This window comes from Colobus angolensis, unplaced genomic scaffold, assembly GCF_000951035.1.
Source record: "Colobus angolensis palliatus isolate OR3802 unplaced genomic scaffold, Cang.pa_1.0 Scaffold550, whole genome shotgun sequence".
Taxonomy (NCBI): Eukaryota; Metazoa; Chordata; class Mammalia; order Primates; family Cercopithecidae; genus Colobus; species Colobus angolensis.
Genome location: NW_012119044.1, coordinates 257,325 through 279,580, shown reverse-complemented (window position 1 = coordinate 279,580; position 22,256 = coordinate 257,325). Strand labels below are relative to the sequence as shown.

The window sequence follows — 22,256 nt, the reverse complement described above, 5'->3', positions numbered from 1 at the left end:
AAAAAAAAAAAAAAAAAAATGAAATCTGAAATGCTCTGATGAGTATTTTATCAAGCGTCATGTCAGTGCTCAAAAAGTTTCAGATTTTGAAGTATTCTGAATTTCAGGTTGATTTTTTCTTCAACTTTCCACGCACTGGTAGCCTGGCATTTTTAATTGACAATCCCTACTCACTGGTTATATATGAACAGTTAATTAAACATGTTTCAGTAATACACACTTCTTTTTATTATCATCATAAATCTATAAGGATTTTAGTAATTGTTTTAATTATTGATCATGAGGAACTGCACAAAAACATTGGTACAACAAGTATGTATCTATGAAGATTATTAAAGATGAAGGGGGCCGAGCATGGTGGCTCATGCCTGTAATCCAGCACTTTGGGAGGCCGAGGTGGGCAGATCACCTGAGGTCAGCAGTTCGAGACCAGACTGGCTAACACGGTGAAACCCTGTCTCTACTAAAAGTACAAAAATTAGCTGGGCATGGTGGCACGCATCTGCAGACCCAGCTACTCAGGAAGCTGAGGTAGGAGAAACGCTTGAACCCGGGGAGCAGAGGTTGCAATGGGCCAAGACTGTACCATTGCACTCCAGCCTGAGCAACCCAGTAAGTCTCTGTCTCAAAAATAAATAAAATAAAATAAAATAAAATAAAAATGGAGGATCAGTTAACTATAAAACATGTAAAGAGGCAGAGCTTGGCAAACATAATGAAATATTTTAAGTCCAGTAGCAGAGCCACTCCCTAATTATATGGCAGCGACTGAATCTTATTTAGTGTGAAAAACAGTAATATTAGACTGTCGTATCAGAGCCTATGGAAGTGAACTCATCACTGCCATTAGGACGAAGTTTAGTTTTCAATTACATAAATATTTCCACTTTGGTTCCATTAAAAGTTCAGCTTTCAATAATTTAAAGCACTGAAATTACTGGCAGACATATATTTCATTCCTTAACAAGGTTTGGGATGGTGATTCCTTTAAAAGTGGTTATGAAATCTCTGGAGCGTTTGTTGAATGCAGAGTCTCTGATCCTGGCTCTACACATTTAGATTTGAGTCTGGGCTGGGGCCCAGTACAATTGTGTCCATTATAGACTCCTCAATGCTCTATTCACACAGTGACTACCATACCAGGGAATAGAAACCGGACACAAGTGATCAACTAGGTATTTATAAAACTTAATACAGTAGCCTAACATAGATTTATTCATTCAAAGAAATCAAAATATCTTTTGGACGTAAGATCCAGTTAATCTAACTATGAAAAGGACATGAAAGAAAAACATATAGAAGTCAGCCAAAAGCAAGACAAGACCAAAAAAATAAAAATAAAAAAAAAACAAGAACATAACTGACACAGAGTTGAGCTTGTAATTATTCTATGAAGACAATGACAGGATACAGCCATCATAAAAACAAGTAACATAAAAATACAAGCAAAAGCTAGTCATCTCTGATGAAAGAATCCCAGCAAACCTGGAGCTACTAGCCCCAGTCTTCCAGCCAGTACTTCACATGTCAAATGTAGCCACCATGAAAACCTAATGAATGATCATTACCAACATAAATTGTGTAACATCTGTGCGGGGCAGAACTATTTAAATCTATATACATTACTGAATGTTATTTGTATCATGTTTCTTTCTGAATCACAAGTGATGGTTTATTCTGCCTATATCATTAATTAGAAAATGATAGTTGATATAAATATACCACCAAATATAAATAATGTTGACTCCCCAAACAATGTTCCTTATTTCCTTCAACTCTTACCTCACAACTTAGGAAGTCGATTTTTAAAAATTATTGATTTTGAGGTCCAAAGTATGTTCAAGTACATAAGTTGATAGAGTGTATAGATAGTGAAAGAGAACCACTTGGGAGGGCTTTTGTGCTAAGGTTCTTGAATGTGGGCAGGCATCAGAGTCGCTCACCAGATCTCCTCAGAGTCTCTGGGGATTAGATTCCATATGTGTATTTTAAATAACACCTCAGTGATTCAAATGCAAAAGTTAAGAATTCCCTAATAGTGAGAATGATCGCAACTACAAGATGGACCACAAAACCTGATTTAAGATCTTGTCTAACTCTAGATTATAGGATTTGGGCAGTCTAAAGAATTTACTAAATCATAGAGTTAGATCCATAGATGTTCCTCAACTTGTGATGGGGTTATAAGTCAACAAACTCTTCCTAAGTTGAAAATATCCTTAAGGTGAAAATGCATTTAATACACCTAACCTACCAAACATCCATCATAGCTTAGCTTATCCTATCTTAAATGTGCTCGGAACAGTTATATTAGCCTATGGTAGGGCAGAATCATCTAAAACTGTATTATTTTATAATAAAATATTGATTATATCACATAATTTATTGAATACGTACTAAAAATATAAAAACAGAATGGTATGTGTACTCAAAGTAAGTTTCTACTGAACTCATATTGTTTTCACACCATCATACAGTCAAAAAATCCTAAGTAGGACCATTGTAAGTTGGAGTGCAGCTGTATTAGAAAACTAGATCAAGAGGAAGAGGAAGGAGATGTAAAAAAAAAAAAAAAGAAAGAGAAAAAAAAGAAAACTAGATCAATATATTTCATGAACAGTGACACAAAAATTATTAAAATATCAGCAAACTGAATACAGCAAGATAAAAAAAACAGATTATTCACAATGACCAAGTAGGATTTAGCTTAGGAAAGTAAGGTTGATTTAACATCCAAAAATAAATTGATATAATTCATTCATTAATAATGAAATAAAGTATAAAACCACATAATCATGTCAAGAGATTCAGAAAAAGCAATTGACAAAAATCCAACATCCATTAAGGACAAAAACTCTCAACAAACCAGGAATAGGAGTATCAGATCTTAGACTGAAAAAGTATCTCAGAATAACTGGAAGGTAGTGCTTCAAGATCAGTAACAATGTTTCAACCAACTTTAAAAAGTACTTCTTCCTATCATAAAGTTAAAAATAGTATTAAAAGAAAGCCAAACATTGCATGTTCTCATTTATAAGTGGGAGCTGAACAATGAGAACACATGGACACATGCAGGAAGTCGCACACACTGGGGCCTGTCGGGAGGGGCATGAGGAGGGACAGCATCAGAAAGAATAACTAATGGATGCTGAGCTTAACAGGTGACAGGTTGATCTGGGCAGCAAACCACCATGGCACACGTTGACCTATATAACACACCTGCACAAGTACCCTGGAACTTAAAAGTTGGAAAAAAAAAAAAAGGTTCAATTATCTTAAAATGTCAAAAAACTTATGAAAGTAGATGACTTTTTAAAATTGTCCCTATTCTTTAAAACTTGTCAGAGAGACTGCAATTCACAAAATTTGTTATCTAGATCCTTAAAAGGCTTTCGAAAGGTATCAAGGATACCAAAGAAAACATTTCGGTATTTATTCCATGGCCCTATATATATCTCTACCTTGTGCATTCATACAGCCTCGTAGAAAACCTGGTAACCCTACAACACTTAGTAGAGAACAGAATGGCTAGGCTATAGCAAAAGCACCCTATCTCACTCTCTTACTCCGAATGTCTCCATATGTTCCCACTCTCTTTACCTGCCAGCCACATTCAATCTCCTTCCATCAATTATCCCTCAATATCACCCACTCTCAAGCCACCGCTGCCTAGCAGATACAGAGACAAGTGACAGAGTCTTCATATAAATACACTCATCCACTCAAAAGGCCTTGGCTTCTCCAGGCATACCCAATCCATGCCTTTGTTCACAAGGGCACCCAATGAAGAGACTGTGACCCACCAGGAAATCATAAGATCACGTTATTTAAACCTATCATCCCGGCTCTTCAATTTCCTTCCTTAACTCCTACTGTGAACTTTATTTTCACCATTTTTCTACGTGAACTTTATTTTCACCATTTTTCTCCATTCTCACTCTGTGCCAAGTAACTCCAAGACTTTAGGAAAATGAAAAGTAGCAGCTCTCCCTCCCCAAAATTTTAAAACCATTTCAACCTCAGAGAAGTGCCGCCACAATGGGAGGCACTGCACTTGTAAACTTAGAATATCATGACTAGTCTTAATCGGGCAAGGCAAACAGCACTGCATTTATTCATTTATGTGCTGTCTGTGGCTGCTTTAGTACCGAAATGGCAGAGTTTAAGAATTCTTTCTGGTCAGGTGAAGTGGCTCACGCCTGTAATCCCAGCACTTTGGGAGGCCAGGAGTTTGAGACCAGCCAGGACAATAGAGTGAGACATCATCTCTATAAAAAATTTAAAGATTAGCTAGGCATGGTGGCACATGCCTGTAGTACTAGTTACTAGGGAAGCTGAGGCAGGAGGATCACTTGAGCCCAGGAGGTCAAGGCTGCAGTCAGCCATGATCACATCAGTGCACCCCAGCCTAAGTGACAAAGTGGAAAAAAATAAAAATAAAAATAAAAACAGAGAGACACTTTGTCTCAAAAAAAAAAAAAAAAAATTTCATTTCCTACCTAAGGTCACAGAGATATTTTGTATTTCTTAATAAAAGTCTTAGTATTTTGTCACATTTAAGTATACAATCGAATTATAATTGATTTTGGGGTACGGCAAAAGGTAGGGATCTAATTTCTTATTAGAAATTATATGGCCACAAAGCCAAAAAATGTTTACTGTTTGGCTCTTTACAGAAAATGTTTGCTACCTCCAGTAATAACTTGCCCAGCAAAGTGCCCCAAAATAAGGAGTCAGTTTGCACCTCAGTTCCGATGAATGTAGGACGAATATACAGACTAGCAGATGTTGAATATGGGACCCATTCTTGATCCAGTTTCACGAGCTGTTGAATACACTCTAAGAACTCTTCTTTGTCAAATACCTGAAAGAATGAAAAACATAACAAATGACAGAATTTTCTCATAATGTGACAATAATAAATGATCCTCACTGAAGCATTTAGACTGTCAAAAAAAAAAAAGTAATAATAATCCCAACACAGGCCAGGCGCGGTGGCTCAAGCCTGTAATCCCAGCACTTTGGGAGGCCGAGACGGGCGGATCACGAGGTCAGGAGATCGAGACTATCCTGGCTAACACGGTGAAACCCCGTCTCTACTAAAAAATACAAAAAACTAGCTGGGCGAGGTGGCGGGCGCCTGTAGTCCCAGCTACTTGGGAGGCTGAGGCAGGAGAATGGCGTAAACCCGGGAGGCGGAGCTTGCAGTGAGCTGAGATCCGGCCACTGCACTCCAGCCCGGGCGACAGAGCAAGACTCCGTCTCAAAAAAAAAAAAAAAAAATAATAATAATAATAATAATAATAATCCCAACACAAAGAAATAAGAAACGTTTGAGGTGATGGATATCCTAATTATCCTAATTTTTATTTATTTATTTATTTATTTTAGATGGAGTCTTGCTCTGTTGCCCAGGCTGGAGTGCAGTGGCGCGCTCTCGGCTCACTGCAACCTCCGCCTCCTGGGTTCAAGCAATTCTCCTGTCTCAGCCTCCTGAGTAGCTGGGATTACAGGTGCCCGCCACCACGGCAAGCTAATTTTTGTATTTTTAGTAGAGATGGGGTTTCACCATGTTGGTCAGGCTGGTCTCGAACCACTGACTTCGTGATCCACCCACCTCAGCCTCCCAAAGTGCTGGGATTACAGGCGTGAGCCACTGCACCTGGCCCAATTTTTATTTATTTATTTCATATTTATTCGAATCATTACACATTATATGCATGCATGAAAACATCACATGTACCTCATAAATATGTAAATTTATGGTATCAATAAAAAAACTTTTTAAGTAATAATAAAACACAACCATTTTTTCTGTGATTTTCCCCCCAAAAATTGTGATGGGATGATGAGCCATCTACATGTGAAAGATAAGAAATTAGATCCCTACCTCTTACCGTATCCCCAAATCAATTCTGATTGGATGATATAGTTAAATGTGACAAAATACTAAGACTTTTATTAAAAAGCACAAAATGTCTCTGTGATCTTAAGGTAGGAAAGGATTCCTAAGTAGGAGATGTAAAACACAAATCATAAAGGAAAAAATGGATAAAATGTGACTATTTGAAACTTAAGGACTTCTATTCTTCAAAAGATGTGAAAGCAACAAACAGGGTGAAGTTATTGGTAGCATGAGCAACAAAAGATTTTAACTGATATATATATTTGGATATCCCCAAAGTCAGTGAAGAGATAGATAAGCCAATAGGAAAATGGGCAAACGCAAAGAACACTTCATTTCTAAAGAAAAAATAATACATCTACTAGATGGGTGATACTTTATAAAATAATTTAAATAGTCTCTGCTCACTTCCAAGGCAGAGAAACATACTTTCAGAGATGTGATGGGTTACCTAAGGTAGAAATGAGTCAGTCATAAGCATCTGAGTAAAGTTCACAATGTCAGAATTTGTCTATTTAAATATTAACCTGTAACAGCAATAGTAGTACAGTAATGTTATAGAAACTGGGACTGCCAATCACATAGGTGAACCCTGCAGCACCTGCCTCGGCCCCTGGTATTGCTGTCTAGAGACAGAATTCAGTGAGAAGGGAACTTTATCACGAATAAAAAAACCCTGGATCTAATTTCTTGCCCTGTCCGTTTCTTCTGTATGACTTCAGACAAGTCATTTAATCTCTCTGGACTGTTTTCTTCTCTGTACAAAGGCACTAATAAACTGTACAACAACCTTCTTAGCAATGCCTTACTGCTGTGATTACACAGATAAGGATTGTGAAACCACATAACACAGTTGGTAGCAAAATTGATGTCTAACAAATATTACTTCCCTTTCCTTCTGGCCCCATTTTAAAGATTTTTTCCCAGTGATCTAGCTGTAATGGGTAGGAGAGCGAAACTATGGCCTAGTCCAAAGAATTTACCTTAATTTCCCCTCTGCTACTATATTATGGCCTCCAAAGGAGGTAGGTGAAATGCGGGTTACAAAAATAGGCAGAGAGGAATGAAGAGCACTTGGATTTAGCTGTCCTCGGGCTTCCTGAATGCGTAGCTTGGGCTAAATCCCTGAAGCTGGGCACGGTGGCTCACGCCTGTTACCCCAGCATTTTGGGAAGCAGAGGCAGGCAGATCCCTTGAGGCCAGAAGTTCAAGACCAGACTGGCTAACACGGTGAAATCATGTCTCCACTAAGAATAAAAATAAAAAATTAGCTGAGCATGGCTGCATGCACCTGTAATCCCAGCTACTAAGGAGGCTAAGGCACAAGAATCACTTGAACCTGGGAGGAAGAGGTTGTAGTGAGCCGAGATTGTGCCACTGCACTACAGCTTGGATGACAGAGCAAGACTGTCTCAAAAAAAAAAAAAAAAAAATCTAAGCCATCTTACAATGATTTCTGCGCCATAACAAACACTGTAACAGCCACGATTCAATGGCCATGAGAAACTGTTTTGATATCTTTTTATCTCAAAACATTACTTAAGATAAAATATCGAAATAATTAAGTTACTATATCTTGCTAGCATCTAAAGCAATTAGGCAAAATATCCCCAAATTACCTGTGCTGCACACCATATTTTCCATTTTCAATATTAATTTCATGTGGTCTTCAAATGTTATTTTAGTTTGAGATACATTTTTCTTCCTTATTCTTTCATCTCTCACATGCATATGAATCCCCCACAGACACTGATTAAAAAAATTGTGGAATTGCCAAACGGTATTACGTTCTTGGTTTTTTTGTTTGTTTGTTTTGGTTTGGTTTGGTTTGGTTTTGACAGAGTCTCGTTTTGTGGCTCAGGCTGGAGGGCAGTGATGTGATTATCTTGGCTCACTGCAGCCTCCACCTCCCAGTTTCAAGCAATTCTCATGCCTCAGCCACCCAAGTAGAGCGGACCACGGGCATGTGCCACCAAACCCGGCTAATTTTTGTATTTTTGGCAGACATCGGGTTTCACCATGTTGGCCAGGCTGTCTCGAATTCCTGATTTCAAGTGATCTGCCCACCTCAGTCTCCCAGAGTGCTGGGATTACAGGAGTGAACCACCGTGCCCGGCCATTTTCTTGTATTTTTACCTAACTATAGTAGATCAGAAATAATGTTAATGTTCATACGGTTCATATGGTTTGTACTGAATATTTATCTAACTATTCAGAAATTATTATTTGGTGGTCAACAACGTGACTCGTTACATTAAAAGAAACACAAAAGAAACTCCTACATTTACATACCGGCAGAGTTGCCCTCACAGCAGATCGATACATTCTATCCATGTTGAGGTTTGGCCGAAACAGTCGAATTTTATTATCTACTCCTCGAAATGCCTTCAATCCTTCAAATAACTGGAGATAAAACAGAAAAAATCTTAGAGGGTAACTACAAGAAAACAACCCCTGCGTTCAAGAGACTGACTTTCCTATGGGCGCTCATATTATTCATTCCATAAAGCTGTTGACCTTGACCTCAACTTGAGATCACTGAATCCAGGAAAGCTAACAGTTGACTGGACTGGGAAAAACAATGGTTGAGGTGGTGGAAACTTGTTTTGTTATCAGAATTTGGTAGGAATTCTGAGTTCTCTTCTGCTTAGCAGGAGCCACACTGCTGAGTAACACATTTAGGCGTTATTTAAGAGAGCAGGAAGAAAACATCTAGAATCATGCAGCACAGGTTAATTCCCTAGGCAATGGAGATTGAAATCAAAGGCCTTGTGGCACCGTGGCCCCCAAAGAGTACCCCCATATCCTTTCATTTAATCTTATTCATTTGAATGCTGGATAGTAGATAATCCAGATGTGACCAGAGCTGGTTCAGTCCCTAAATCACAGAAATCAGGCAGCTCAAGACCACACTATGTTGGGTCATGTCACCTCCCTCAAACAAAGTGCTGTACTGAACAAATCACTGAGCAGGGATTTGAAAAGACTTCAGTAGATACATACTGATAAATACAGAGAAAAGAGAAAAATCAATAATTTTAGTGGGAGAATTTAACACAGGTTCTCTAAGTAATTTATAGAACAGGCTAAACCTTAGTAAAGATATGGAAGATATGAACGATAGGAACAACAAACTTCCCTAACTGACATAGAGAGAATTCTTACACAGACCAGCTGTAGAATTCACACATTTTCCAACCACAAGATAAGCCAGAAATCAATACCCAAAACATGACTGGACACCATCCATATTTTAGAAAATAAATCCACGACTAAATAAACCATAGGTCACAGAACAAAAATGGAAATTAGAAAATAAGTTAAACTGAACAATAATGAAAAGTAAGGCCTTTAAAGATGTATACCCTAAAAACTTACATGAGAAAAAAAAGAAACACAAATCATGTATAATTACAAAGCACAAAATTAGATGTTGTATTTAACTGCAAATATATTATTAGTTTTTTAAATATAACAGGACTAAAGCTTCAGTTAAAAGATAAGTTTGTCAGATTGGACTCAGCTGACAATATCTGAATTAAAAAGACAGAAAAAGATATATCATGCAAATACTTTATTGTTTATTATTTATTTATTTATTTATTTATTTATTTATTTATTTATTGAGACAGAGTTTTTCTCTGTCACCTAGGGTGAATGAAGTTCAGTGGCAAGATCTTGGCTCACCGCAACCTCTACCCCCTGGGTTCAAACAATCCTCCCACTTCCGCCTCCAGAGTAGCTGGGACTACAGGCGTGCACCACCATGCCCAAGTTAATTTTTTGTATTTTTTGTAGAGACAAGGTTTTGACACATTGCCCCGGCTAGTCTCAACTCCTGGGCTCAAGTGATATGTCTGCCTCAGCCTCCCAAAGTGCTGGGATTACAGGCATGAGCCACTGCACCTGGCCTGCAAACACTTTCTGAAATAAAACTGGCAAGGTTCCATTACTATTTATAAAAAAAAGACTTTAAGCCAAGAAGCACTACTGAAGATAAAAAAGGCAACTTCAAGGCTGGGTGTGATGGCTCACACCTGTAATCCCAACACTCTGGGAGGCCAAGGCTGTTGGATCACTTGAGGTCAGGAGTTTGAGACCAGCCTGGCCAACATGGTGAAACCCATCTCTACCAAAAATACAAAAATTAGCCAGGCATGTAGCGCATGCCTGTAGTCCCAGCTACTTGTGAGGCTAAGCCAGGAGAATTGCTTGAACCCGGGAGGCGGGGATTGCAGTGAGCTGCGATCACGCCACTGCACTCCAGCCTGGCAACAGAGTGGCAACTTCCTATGGTTCTATTTAAATTTCATAATTTTAAAACTATACATACTTAGAATAGCTATTATCAAAAAGATAAAAGACAAGTATTAGTGAGGATGTGGGAACCCTTGTACATTGAGGGTAGTGGTGTAAATTAGTATAGTCATTACGGAAAACTTATTGAGATTCTTTCAAAAACTAAAAATAGGGCTGGGTGAGATGGCTCATTCCTGTAATCCAGAACTTTGGGAGGCTGAGTTGGGAGGATGGCTTGAGATCGGGAATTGGAAGCTGCAGTGAGCTATGATTGCACTACTGCACTCCAACCTAGGTGCAAAAAATTAATTAAACTAAATTAAATTAAAATTAAAATAGAACTACCATATGCTTCAGCAAGCCAACTTCTGGGTATATATCCAAAAGCAGAGGTCCCCAACTTTCTGGCATCAGGGAGTAGTTTTGTGGAAGATCATTTATCCACAGGGATGAGCGTGGGGAGGTTTGCCAAGTGAAATTATTCTACCCCAGATCATCAGGGATTAGATTCTCATAAAAGGTGCACAACCTAGATCCCTGCAATGCACAGTTCGCCATAGGGTTCATGATCCTATGAGAACCTAACGCTGCCACTGATCTGAGATGAGATGGAGCTCAGGTGGTAATGCTCACTTGCAGCTGCTCACCTCCTACTGTGCGGTCCAGTTCCTAACAGGCCACACACCACTGCTGGTCCATAGCCCAGGGTTTGGGGACTGCATCCAAAGGAATTGAAATCAGTATGAGGTATCTGTACTCTCATGTTTATTGTAGCATTATTCACAATAGCCAAGATATAGAAGCAACCTGTCCACCAACAAATGCATGGATAAAGAAAATGTGGTATGTATACACAATGGAATGTTATTTAGCTATAAAAAAGAAAATTCTGTCATTTACAGTGACATGAGGAACCTGTTGGACACTATGCTAAGTGAAACAAGTCAAGCGCAGAAAGACAAAAATACTGCATGATCTCACTTATATGTGGACTGAGAAAGCCAAAATGACAGAAGTAGAGAAGTAGAGAGTAGAATGGCGGTTACCAGAGGAGTCTAGGGGTTGGAGAATTGGGAGATGTTGGTCAAAGGGAACAAAATTTCAATTAGACAGGAGGAATAAGTTTTCAAGACCTGTTGGACAGCATGGTGACTATAGTTAATAATAATGTATCATATATTTAAAAACTGCTAAGAGATTAAATTTCAAATGTTCTCACCACAAGAAATGATAAATATGTGCAGTGATGAGTATGTTAATTAGCTTGATTTAGTCACTTTACAATGTAAACATATATCAAAACACATTGTACTCCATAAACAAATACAATTATTTGTCAACTAAAAATTTAATAAAAATTGTATGCACTTAATGACATGGCTTCAAAATACATGTAAAGATTATGATAATCTCATTCAGTAATATAGATGCAAGATATACAAAAGGCTAATACAACATGATCAAGTTGAATTTATCCCAGAAATGGAGATTGGTTTAACATTCTAAAAAATCAATTAATGTGATTCATGATTCATTATATTAACAGTTTATGGAGGAAAAAATTATATGATCATCTCATTAGATGTAGCAAATGCATCTGATAAAATTAAACTAACTTTTATGATTTTTTAAAGTTTCCTAGATAACTAAAAAACGAAGATAACTTCCCTGAGTGACAAAGGATAGCTATAATAAGCTCGCAACAAATGTTATTCTTAATGGTAAAATGTAAAGGCTTTCCTTATCAAATTGGGAACATCGCAAATTGCCTACTGCAACCACTTTAAGTATGTATACAAGTATAAAGCAAGAATAATCAAATGTAAAATATCAGCTTGGAGATGAAAAAATATAACTGTCATAGATCATGAAACATAGATGATACAATTACAGAGATAGAGAACCCAGAAAATCTGACAGATAATCTTTTGAAATCAACTGTTTAGGCAAGCTGGCCAGATGCAAAATTATATTCCTATGTAATAGCAGCAGTTAGAAAATAAAAACACTATTTACAGTAGAATTAAAAGATAGAATACTTAAGTGGAGAAAAATCTAACAAAAGAAGTGAAAGATCCATAAGGAAAATATAAAACTTTGCCAAGTTATTAAAGTAGAAAGCAATTTCATGCTCATGGATAAAAAGCCTCAATATTATAAAGATGTTGATTTTCCCCAAACTGATTTAGGTATCCAATGTAATCCAAATGAAAAAAAAAAATCACATTAGGGCATTTTATTTTCTTTTGTTGACCAAAGTTTATCAAACTTGATAAACCAAATCTAAAAATTACATGGAAAGAAAATGACCAAGAATATCCAAGGCGCTCTTGGAGAACAAAGCGGAAGGATCTTTCCTAGCAGGCAAGGCTCATTATAACGACTGAGAGACCAAGACTGTGGCGACAAGTAAACCAACTGAACACAAACAGAGAACCAGAAGCAAACTCGTGTGTACGTGACAAAGGTATCATCGTGACATATCAGAGGGGAAAGAACTGTCTTTTTAAATGGTCCTGGGAAAACTGGGTATACATAGGTGGAAAAAAATTGGGCTCCTACTTCATACAAAAATCAACTTCCAGGATTAAAGACCTAACTCTGAATGACAACATCAATACTATAGGATGTCTTTATAATATAAGGTCAGGAAAACAGTCTTTAAAGACATAAGAAATTCCAAACATAAGGCAGATTGAAAAAACTGCCTTTAATTTAAATGTATTTCTTGTCATCAAGAAATTATAAAGACAGCAATAAAAAAGTGAACAAACAACTTGAACAAGTGGGCACTTTAAATAAGAACATATTTAGTAACCCAATAAACATATGAAAAGGCAAGCTGGGAACCGTGGCTCACGCCTGCAATTCCAGCACTTTTGGGAGGCTGAAGCGAGAGGACTGCTGGAGTCTAGGAGTTTGAGACCAGCCTGGGCAACATGGTGAGACTTCGTCTCTACAAAAAATTTAAAAATGAGCTGGGCACAGTGGTGCACACCTGTGGTCCCAACAGCTAAGGAGGGTGAGGTAGGAGGATCACTTGAGCCCAGGAGGTAAAAGCTGCAGTGAGCTGCATGCACCCCAGTCTGGGTGACACAGCAAGACCTTGTCTCAAAAAAAATAAATAAATAAAATCTGCCAAATGGCCAAACCTGCATTCATATTCATACTTTGTTCTTTCAAGTAAAAATGGTGCTCGATGAAAAGAGTAGTTCCACTTACAAACTCAAGACAATCACACAACTGCTTTTCCTTGAGACAGCCATAGTACTTAAGTATGTAAAAGTACTTTATGTGACATTGCTATTTTATCACACAAAATATTAAAATAACATTTGCTCAAGAGCCAAGATTTAATAAAAATAATAATTGTTCCTGTTTCACCAAGAACATTCTGAGGGAAAACTGTTATTCTTTTTATATTGCAATGGATGGCAGTAAAGAACATAATGACTGAGCCAGCACTTTGGGAGACTAAGGACAGAGGATCTATTGAGGCCAGGAGTTCAAGACCAGCCTGGGCAACATAGTTAGACCCTGTCTCTTAAAAAAAAAAAAAAAAAAAAAAGAGGCCAGGCATAGTGGCTCACTTGCCAACATGGTGAAACCCAGTCTCTACTAAAAATACAAAAATTAGCCAGGCATTGGTGGCAGATGCCTGTAATCTAAGCTACTCAGGAGGCTGAGGCAGGAGAATTGCTTGAACCCAGGAAGTGGAGATTACAGTGAGCTGAGATCATGCCACTGCACTCCAGCCTGGGTGAACGAGAGAGACTCTAGCTCAAAACAAACAAACAAACAAATATATATTATATACAATATATATAAAATATATTTATATAACATATATATATAAAACTTGATGTGCTCCTTAGGTTTATCATCCCAAGAGCAGACACCACTAGTAGGGTACCCAGGTCTAAGTCCAAAGGACTGGCAAAGGTCATCTGCCTGCTGGTGGTATGGGTATCTATGCAGTGTCTGCAAGACCCCTTGTAGCACAGGGCAGAATTGGGATGGGAACAGATATGGAGTGGACCATGTCATCTCTGTCTATATTTAGGTCCCAGGCCCCACAAATGTTAGGGTTGGTCCTTCCTGGATAGATCTTACATAATACTAAGCTCAAAAAATAAGGGGTATTCACATGTGCGCAAGCACACACACATGCGCGCACACACACAATATATATTTATTTTTTCATTTACATTAAGTTCAAAAAGAGGCACAACTATAGTGTTAAGAATCCACACACTCCATAAAGGAAAGCAAAGAAAGGTTATCACAAAAGTAAGGATAATGGTTACCAGTAGAAAGATATAGAGTTTGTGATCTGAATGGGACATGCGAGGGCTTCTGTGATGTTCAACTGTTCTATTTCTTTATCTGGATGGCAACTATGAGCATTCATTTATTAGTACACATTAAATAGTACATGCATGTCTTATCCATTTTTTAAGATTATGCTTTATTTCACTAAATATTTATTTAAACCTGAAAATGAAGTGCCTATTACCAACTTTTCATTTCATTTAATCCACGTTCCCTACTCACAGTTCACGTCTCTCCTCCACTACTTGAAACCTTCACAATTATCACTATTTGAAACCTTCAGATATTAAAAATTACTTTCAGATATTAACAGAAACCACATATAGTTGCAGCTCTCAAAATAAAATGGATTCTAGACTCAATAGGTCCGATGATTGGAGGAGAAACATGTTCAAGGATATTACTCCTATTCAATTTTACATTTAAAAAATGAAACTACTATTGAACTTAAAAGTCAGGTTGACATTGAATCATGTGAAGCCTGAAACATAAATGGAATAGATGTTTCACCACAGTATTTGGAAAGAAACTCTTTGAAATAAAATCCCTGCCTAACTTTCCACGTGGGGGTTAAAAAAAAAAAGATAGAAAACAGGCCAGGCGTGGTGACTCACGCCTATAATCTCAGCACTGAGGCAGGCAGATCACTTGAGGTCAGAAGTTTGAGACTAGCCTGGCCAACATGATGAAACCCTGTCTCTACTAAAAATACAAAAATTAGCCAGGTGTGGTGGTGGGCACCTGTAATCCCAGCTACTTAGGAGGCTGAGGGAGAAGAATCTCTTGAAGCCAGGAGGTGGAAGTTGCAGTGAGTTGAGATCAGGCCACTGCACTCCAGCCAGGGCGACAGAGCAAGACCTTGTCTCAGAAAAAAAAGAAAGAAAGAAAAGTATTTGAGAGCAAGGTCATGGCTGGTTTGCTTGCCATCCTATTCCAGGCACCCTGCACAGTCCTGGGCACATAGTAGCCACTCAACATTTATTAAACAAGTAAACAGGGAATGAAATGAATGTGATTGGTGAGAAAATCCAGGGACCCTGAAGTTCTCTCCACAAGGCAAACACACTTCCTAGATTCCTATGACGCTATAATAATGATGATACAGGATTTAAGAAGAAATCACCTGCAGATGGTGAGGGTACGAGAGTCCTCCGTACGGTTTTTGTTTTAATGAAAAGCAGCCCCTTTCTAACGAAGAGCAGCCGGTAAAATAGAGCTGCAGACATAGATACCCACAGTTGTGTCAATCATGTTCAAGACGGTGGCTCCATCTTCCCTTCTCTTTGTCAGCCACCTGTACAGTAAGGAGCTGACAAGATGGCGCCAATCAACTGGAAAGCCCATTTGCATAAAAAGATTAGGGTGGGGCAACCAGACTTCCCGGTGCGCTATGTAAACGTCATACCTGATCAAACCAATCTGTTAGCCCTGAGTAAATCAGACACTTCCTCCTCAAACCTGACTATAAAATCCAGCTCATCCGAAGCTGGATGGTCTTTTCCAGTCGAAGATCCCTCTCTCTCTACAGAGAGAGCTGTTTCTCTTTCTCTTCTGCCTATTAAACCTCCACTCTTAAACTTCTCGTGTGAGTCTTTGTCCTGAATTTTCCTGGCATGAAATGACGAACCCCAAGGTATATACCCTAGACAATGCAGTCACTTCAATATCTGGCCTGTGAAATCCTAGAACCCAATCTGGCACTCAGAGGAAAACAATACATCCACTATCTCCCCATTTATCACTGATGTATCTCGCAGACTGTATTTTCCATGAAAAAGCCATACAATGTTTCTGGTCCCCCATGGTCTTCCAGAACCCTGACCTTCCTCATCAAGAAGTGGAGTGCTTTTTTCCTCCTTTTGAACTTGGACAGCCCTTTGTAACCATCATGACTGATAAGAGTAAGGCAGAAATAATACGGTGTGATTTACAGTTCCTGGCTGGTAACTCCCACAGCCCTTGTTACAGTGTTTTGTTATAATGCTGGGTGTGTTAGGTCTCAGGGGCAGGAAGCAGAATCTCTCTGACCTCCTGTCCTTCTTTCTGACTGTCAGTCTTAAGATCCTCCCCAAAGGCGCTGGGTGGCTCATGCCTGTTGTCCCAGCACTTTGGGAGGCAGAGGTGGAAGGCTCACTTGGGCCCAGGAATTCAATACCACCCAAGGCAACATAGCAAGACCCAATCTTATATTTTTAAAATAATGAAATAAAATAAAAAACCCTCTCCAGTGAGGGTCCTGCCTCACACCCCAGGGGAATGAATATTGACGTTAAGCTTCCATAAAAACCCAAAAGAATGAGTTCAGTGAGCTTCCAGATAGTGGAACATATGGAGGTTCCTAGAGGGTGGCACACGCAGGGAGGGCATGGAAGCCCTGCACTCCGTCTCCCAATACCTCGCCCTACACATCACTTCATCTGTACACTTTGCAATATCCTTTATGATAAACCACTAAACCTAAGTATTTCCTTGAGTTTTGTGAGCCACTCCAGTAAATTAATCAAACCAGAAGAGGGGGTCATGGGAACTCCAACTTGACACCAGTCAGTCAGACATTCCAGAGGCCAGGACTTGTGACTGGTGTCTGGGCCGGGTGGGGGTGGTTAGGGTCTTGGGGAATTGAGCCCCCAACCCACGGGATCTGGCGCTATTTCCAGGCGCATAATGTCAAAGGCGTTTGGACCAGAGCGACTCCATCCTGATTAGGGGCTGGGTAAAACAAGGTTGAAACCTATTGGGCTGCATTCTCAGGAGGTTAGTATTCTAGGTCACAGGATGAGATAGGAGGTTGGCACAAGATACAGGTCACAAAGACCCCACTGATAAAACAGGATGTGGTAAAGAAGCTAGCCAAAACCTGCCAAATCGCATATGACAATGCAAGTGATCTCTGGCCATCCTCGCTGCTCATTATAAGCTAATTATAATGCATTAGCATGCTAACAGACACTCCTACCAGTGTAATGACAATTTACAGAGGCCATGGCAATGATGGGAAGTTAACCTACAAGGTCTAAAAAGGGGAGGAACCCTCAGTTCCAGGAATAGCTCATTCCTTTTCCGGAAAATTTATGAATAATCTACCCCTTCTTTAGCAAATGATCAAGAAATAACCATTAAAATAGCCAACCAGCCACCGTCAGAGCTACTCTGTCTATGGAGCAGCCATCCTTTTTTTCCTTTACTTTCTTAATAAATTTTCTTTTACTTTATGGACTCGCCCTGAATTCTTTCTTGTGCAACATCCAGGAACCTTCTCTTGGGGTCTGGATTGGGACCCCGTTCCTGTAACAACAGTGTGGGAATTGAATTGGAGGACACCCAGCTGGGGTTCACTGCTCGGTGGTGGGGAGAAATCCCCACATCTTTGGTCACAGAAGTCTCCTATGTTGACTACTGTTGTGGTGGTGTGAGAGTAGAGGGAAAACTCCGTTGGACCATTTTTCCTGAAAGAGTAATTTTGAGGCTAGAGCGTAAACAGCAATAGAGCTTCCATCTGGGCTCAGTCAGCTGAGACATACGGATTCTGGGCCCTAGGTCAGCACATAAGAAGGCTGCCTACTCTGTGACCACCATGCTGAGGAGACCACATGGAGAACAAATAATGCCGGAAGAGCCTTCAACTCCTTGAGTTTTGCAGCCCAGATGGCAATGAAAGTGACCTCTGGTCATCCTCACTGTTCATTATACACAAATTATGAAGCATTAGCATGCTAAGAGACACTACCGCCAGTGCTGTATGAGTTAGGAAGCCTGTGAGCTGACTCTAACCCCAGCCAGTGACAGCAACCATGTGACAGACCCCAAGCCAAAACCACTTAGCCGTCCTAGTCAACCCCAGAAACGTGAAAAATAATTTTAAAATGATGCTTGTAATTTTAAGCTATTAATTTTGTCACATGGTGGTAACTATGCAATATACAATCCAGTTATTAATACAAAACATTTATTTTACTTATATTGTAAGCAGAAGATTAATAATAAAAGATTTTGGTTTTTAACAAAGGATAACAGTAATTTGAGAGTCTTTTAAAACTACCCTAATTACAAAAATCTAAATTGGCAAAACTAATCAAAGTAGAATGAATTCCAACTCATCTAAACAGATGGCCAAAGAGGAGGGTTTTTTTTTGTTGTTGTTTGTTTGTTTTAATAGAGTCAGGGTCTCACCATATTGCAGCCCAGTAGGTCTCAGCCTTTTTTTACCCAGCCCCTATTCAGGATGGAGGCCCTCTGGTTTGAACGACTCTGACGTTATCTACGTGGAAATAGCACCAGATCTAGTGGGTCGAGGGCTCATTTCCCAAGAACCCCATCTCCCCCAAACTGCTGAAGTTGCAGGTATGAACCACCCCACCCAGTCTTCAAAGAGTTTTCAAAAACCAGTGACCACCAAAATCTTTTTTAACTTCCAGAAATGACATTAAATCACTTCTCATTTACTTCCCATAGGCCAGCAATTCCCAAAATGTGGTTCCTGGAGCGGCAAAATTAACGTGACCTGAAAACGTGTTAGAAATGAGAAACTCTGGAGGTGTAGCCAGGTGATTCTGATGCATACTAAGTGTGAGAACCAGTGACTTGGGCTTGGCCATATTCTTTCTTTCAAATTTAAAACCACATCGCCAGGTGCAGTGGCTCATGGCTGTAATCCCAGCACTTGAAGAAGCCAAGGCAAGAGGACCGCTTGAGCCCAGGAGTTTGAGACCAGTCTGGGCAATACAGCAAAACCCAGTCTCAACAAAATATATAAAAATTAGCCAGACATGGTGACATGTGTCTGTGGTCCCAGCTACTCAGGGGGCTGAGGTAGGAGGATTGCTTGAGCCCAGGAGGTTGAGGCTGCAGTGAGCCATGATCGTGCCACTGCACTCCAGCCCGGGTGACAGAGGGAGGGAGGGAGGGAGGGAGGAAGAAATGTACTTTATTTCATTTGTTCTTTATTATACCTTATGACATGGTGAAGGCTTGTGGGAAATAATGAAAGAACTCATTCAAATTGACCTAAGAGGAAGAGATGGGAACAGAAACTTAGATTCCTAAATTCAACATTTTGTGGATATATATGGACTGTGAATACCTTTCTAAAATTATATGAATTTATAATTTTGAAGGAGTTAATTGCAAAAGCATCCTAGTAATTTTGGTGTATACATTTAGGGGTTATATAACAGAAAGAAGCTTCTCATTGGAACCTCAGCTCCACCCTTAATGCTGTGTAATATTAGTCAAGAAGCAACTCTTCTGAGCCTCCTTTTATAATGGATGAGACCACTGCTTCAAGGGTTAATTATTATTGCTAATAACTGGGCTCTCACTATGTGCCAGACATGACTGTCCATACTTAAATTACTTTATTTTATACTTATGAGATCACTATAAGATAGGTATTATAACTATCTCAATTTTATAGATAAAGAAATTAAAGCACGAATGATTAAATTCCCCAAGTCATAAAGGTTCCTGCGGAGCAACTGAGACTGAATTTGAGCCCAAGAAGTCTGACTTCAGAATCTGAATGCTTAATCACATGCCTTCTCACTGAAGGTAATTAAATGAGATGATTCTATACGGAACATAATACAGAATGTATTACAGGAATTCAATAAACAAAAGTCATTATTTTATCATTATATCTATTAATATTTGACTATTACCATATTTGAACATTTAATAGGAAGACTATTATTATTTCCAGCACCTCTATTATTCTGGGAAAGATGTCCAAATCATTGAAAAGTAAAATACAATGAGAATCAAGACAATGGGAAGTATATTGTGCATCTGATTAACTGTGTGTCCTGAAAAGGACCAGGGAAAGAATTCTCTAAACATTTTATGCTTATAATTATTTCAACTCATGCCTGAACGAGGACATTTAATTACATGTTCCTTAACATGCATAACTAGACATTACTGCTGGTCATGAAAACATGGAGTGAACATTAAAATCTAATCATAATATTGTTCTCAATGACTCTTTCTCAATTATTAGAAGATCTAAGAAGAGAGGTGACTTATTAAAATATCAACAGTGCTGGCTTTTTAATTGCCAATTTTCCCACCAGCTGTCCTTTCTGTTTGCTCTAAATAATTTTTTATTGACATCACAGAAAATACAAGATTATCTGAAAAATTAGCTGCTAAGATTTATCTTCAATCCAACTGTCTGCAGGAAAATTTTTAAAGACATTTTCGGCTTTCTCTGGTAAATATGATAAAGCTCACACTGCCCAAGAGCTATTTTAGCAGGAGAAGCTATTTAGTACCCACAGTGAAGTGCAAGCATGTCACTCTCTTTAATTCCCATGTACTTACTTCCACTGCATAGTGCAAAGCCGATGAGCCAGGGTGCAACGACAGGTTCTGAAGAGGCTTGATATGAGGTTTCTCCCATCCAAACTCTGAGGACCACTCCACCACCAGCATGTGATCCGTGAACACAGTTCCAAAAACCAGATTATTGGGGTCTGGTTTTTCCTTTAAAATGGTAGCTGGTGTGACTATTAGGTCTTTAGCCTGGGGAAGAAAAATCATCACTATTTAAAGAAAAGTTACTGAGCATTCGCTGGCTAGATGATACAGAGGGCAAAAAGGGAAATCAATTGACTTTTAAATGTTGGCAGCTAACACAGAAATTTAACACTCTGAGCTGAACAAATCATGCCTGCATTCAGAATTCGGCCAGTTATTCATAATCTCTGCAATGTACACTGCCTAATAGAATATCAGAACCAAATTTCAGTGATACATAGAAGAGGGACAAAATAGCAGATTGGGTAAGAGGATACAAAACAAGAATACAACCCTTTTTCACTCTCATCATAGGACTCATGTTGAGTATTTGGAAAAGAAGAAAGAGATGTTTTCCCTCATAAAAAATGGCAACACTCACAATGATTTGTTAAACTAAAATGAGTGTCATTAAGTACTGAACTGCTACTTAGCAATGGTTACACTCCAACTGCCCCAAAGAATTGTTGGCATAAGCCTTCAAAATCCTCTGGGTGCACTGGAGAAGAAATGAGCGAAGCGAAGCAAATGTTTTCCTCTTTGAAAACAGGAAAATTGAGAATGAACAGTAAGATATAAATCCTCTGTTCTGTGTGGAGGAAACAGTGAACAAAGGAACTGTTATTTAAACAAAGATAAATCAGAGTAATAGGAAACAACTCCCCACAAGCAGCATCTCACCAGCTCCCCACACAGCCAGTTTGCCCACTGCAAATGGCCAAACATTAAGTATACAAATTGTATGCGATACCACCATTAACTTTATAGCAGCTGTGGAATGCTGACAAAAACACAGGAGACCAGCACTTTGGGAAGCCGAAGCACGCGGATCACAAGCTCAGGAGATTGAGACCATCCTGGCTAACATGGTGAAACCTGTCTCTACTAAAAATACAAGAAATTAGCCAGGCGTGGTGGTATGCACCTATAGTTTCAGCTACTCCGGAGGCTGAGGCAGGAGAATCACTTGAACCCGGGATATGGAGGTTGCAGTGAGTCAAGATCGCGCCACTGCATTCCTGTCTGGGTGACAGAGCAAGACTCCGTCTCAAAAAAAAAAAAAAAAAAAAAAAAGATAATAAAAAAGTATATAAGGAAACACAAGGGAATTTACTTTTTGATCAGTTAAAAAAAAAAACAGGGGCAAGTTCAACCTGCAACAAGTTGTGATGGGATGTCAAACTCCATCTCTTTGAATATACAAAAA

The 22,256-nt window shown here is 39.0% G+C and overlaps 1 protein-coding gene across 5 annotated transcripts in view; it reads right to left on the bottom strand.

Annotated features, from left to right (window-relative positions):
- The window catches only part of BCAT1 (branched chain amino-acid transaminase 1, cytosolic), a 142,079-nt gene that overhangs the window by 65,621 nt on the left and 54,202 nt on the right, over positions 1-22,256 (bottom strand). For 3 of the 5 annotated variants that reach the window (XM_011961445.1, XM_011961444.1, XM_011961446.1), the window contains exons 3-5: positions 20,855-21,055; positions 8,198-8,308; positions 4,745-4,864 (exon numbers count right to left, since the gene is read on the bottom strand). In XM_011961445.1, coding sequence (XP_011816835.1) covers positions 4,745-4,864; positions 8,198-8,308; positions 20,855-21,055 — 432 coding nt within the window. The remainder of the gene's footprint in view (positions 1-4,744; positions 4,865-8,197; positions 8,309-20,854; positions 21,056-22,256) is intronic. The other 2 variants (XM_011961447.1, XM_011961448.1) reach the window with 1 other exon arrangement.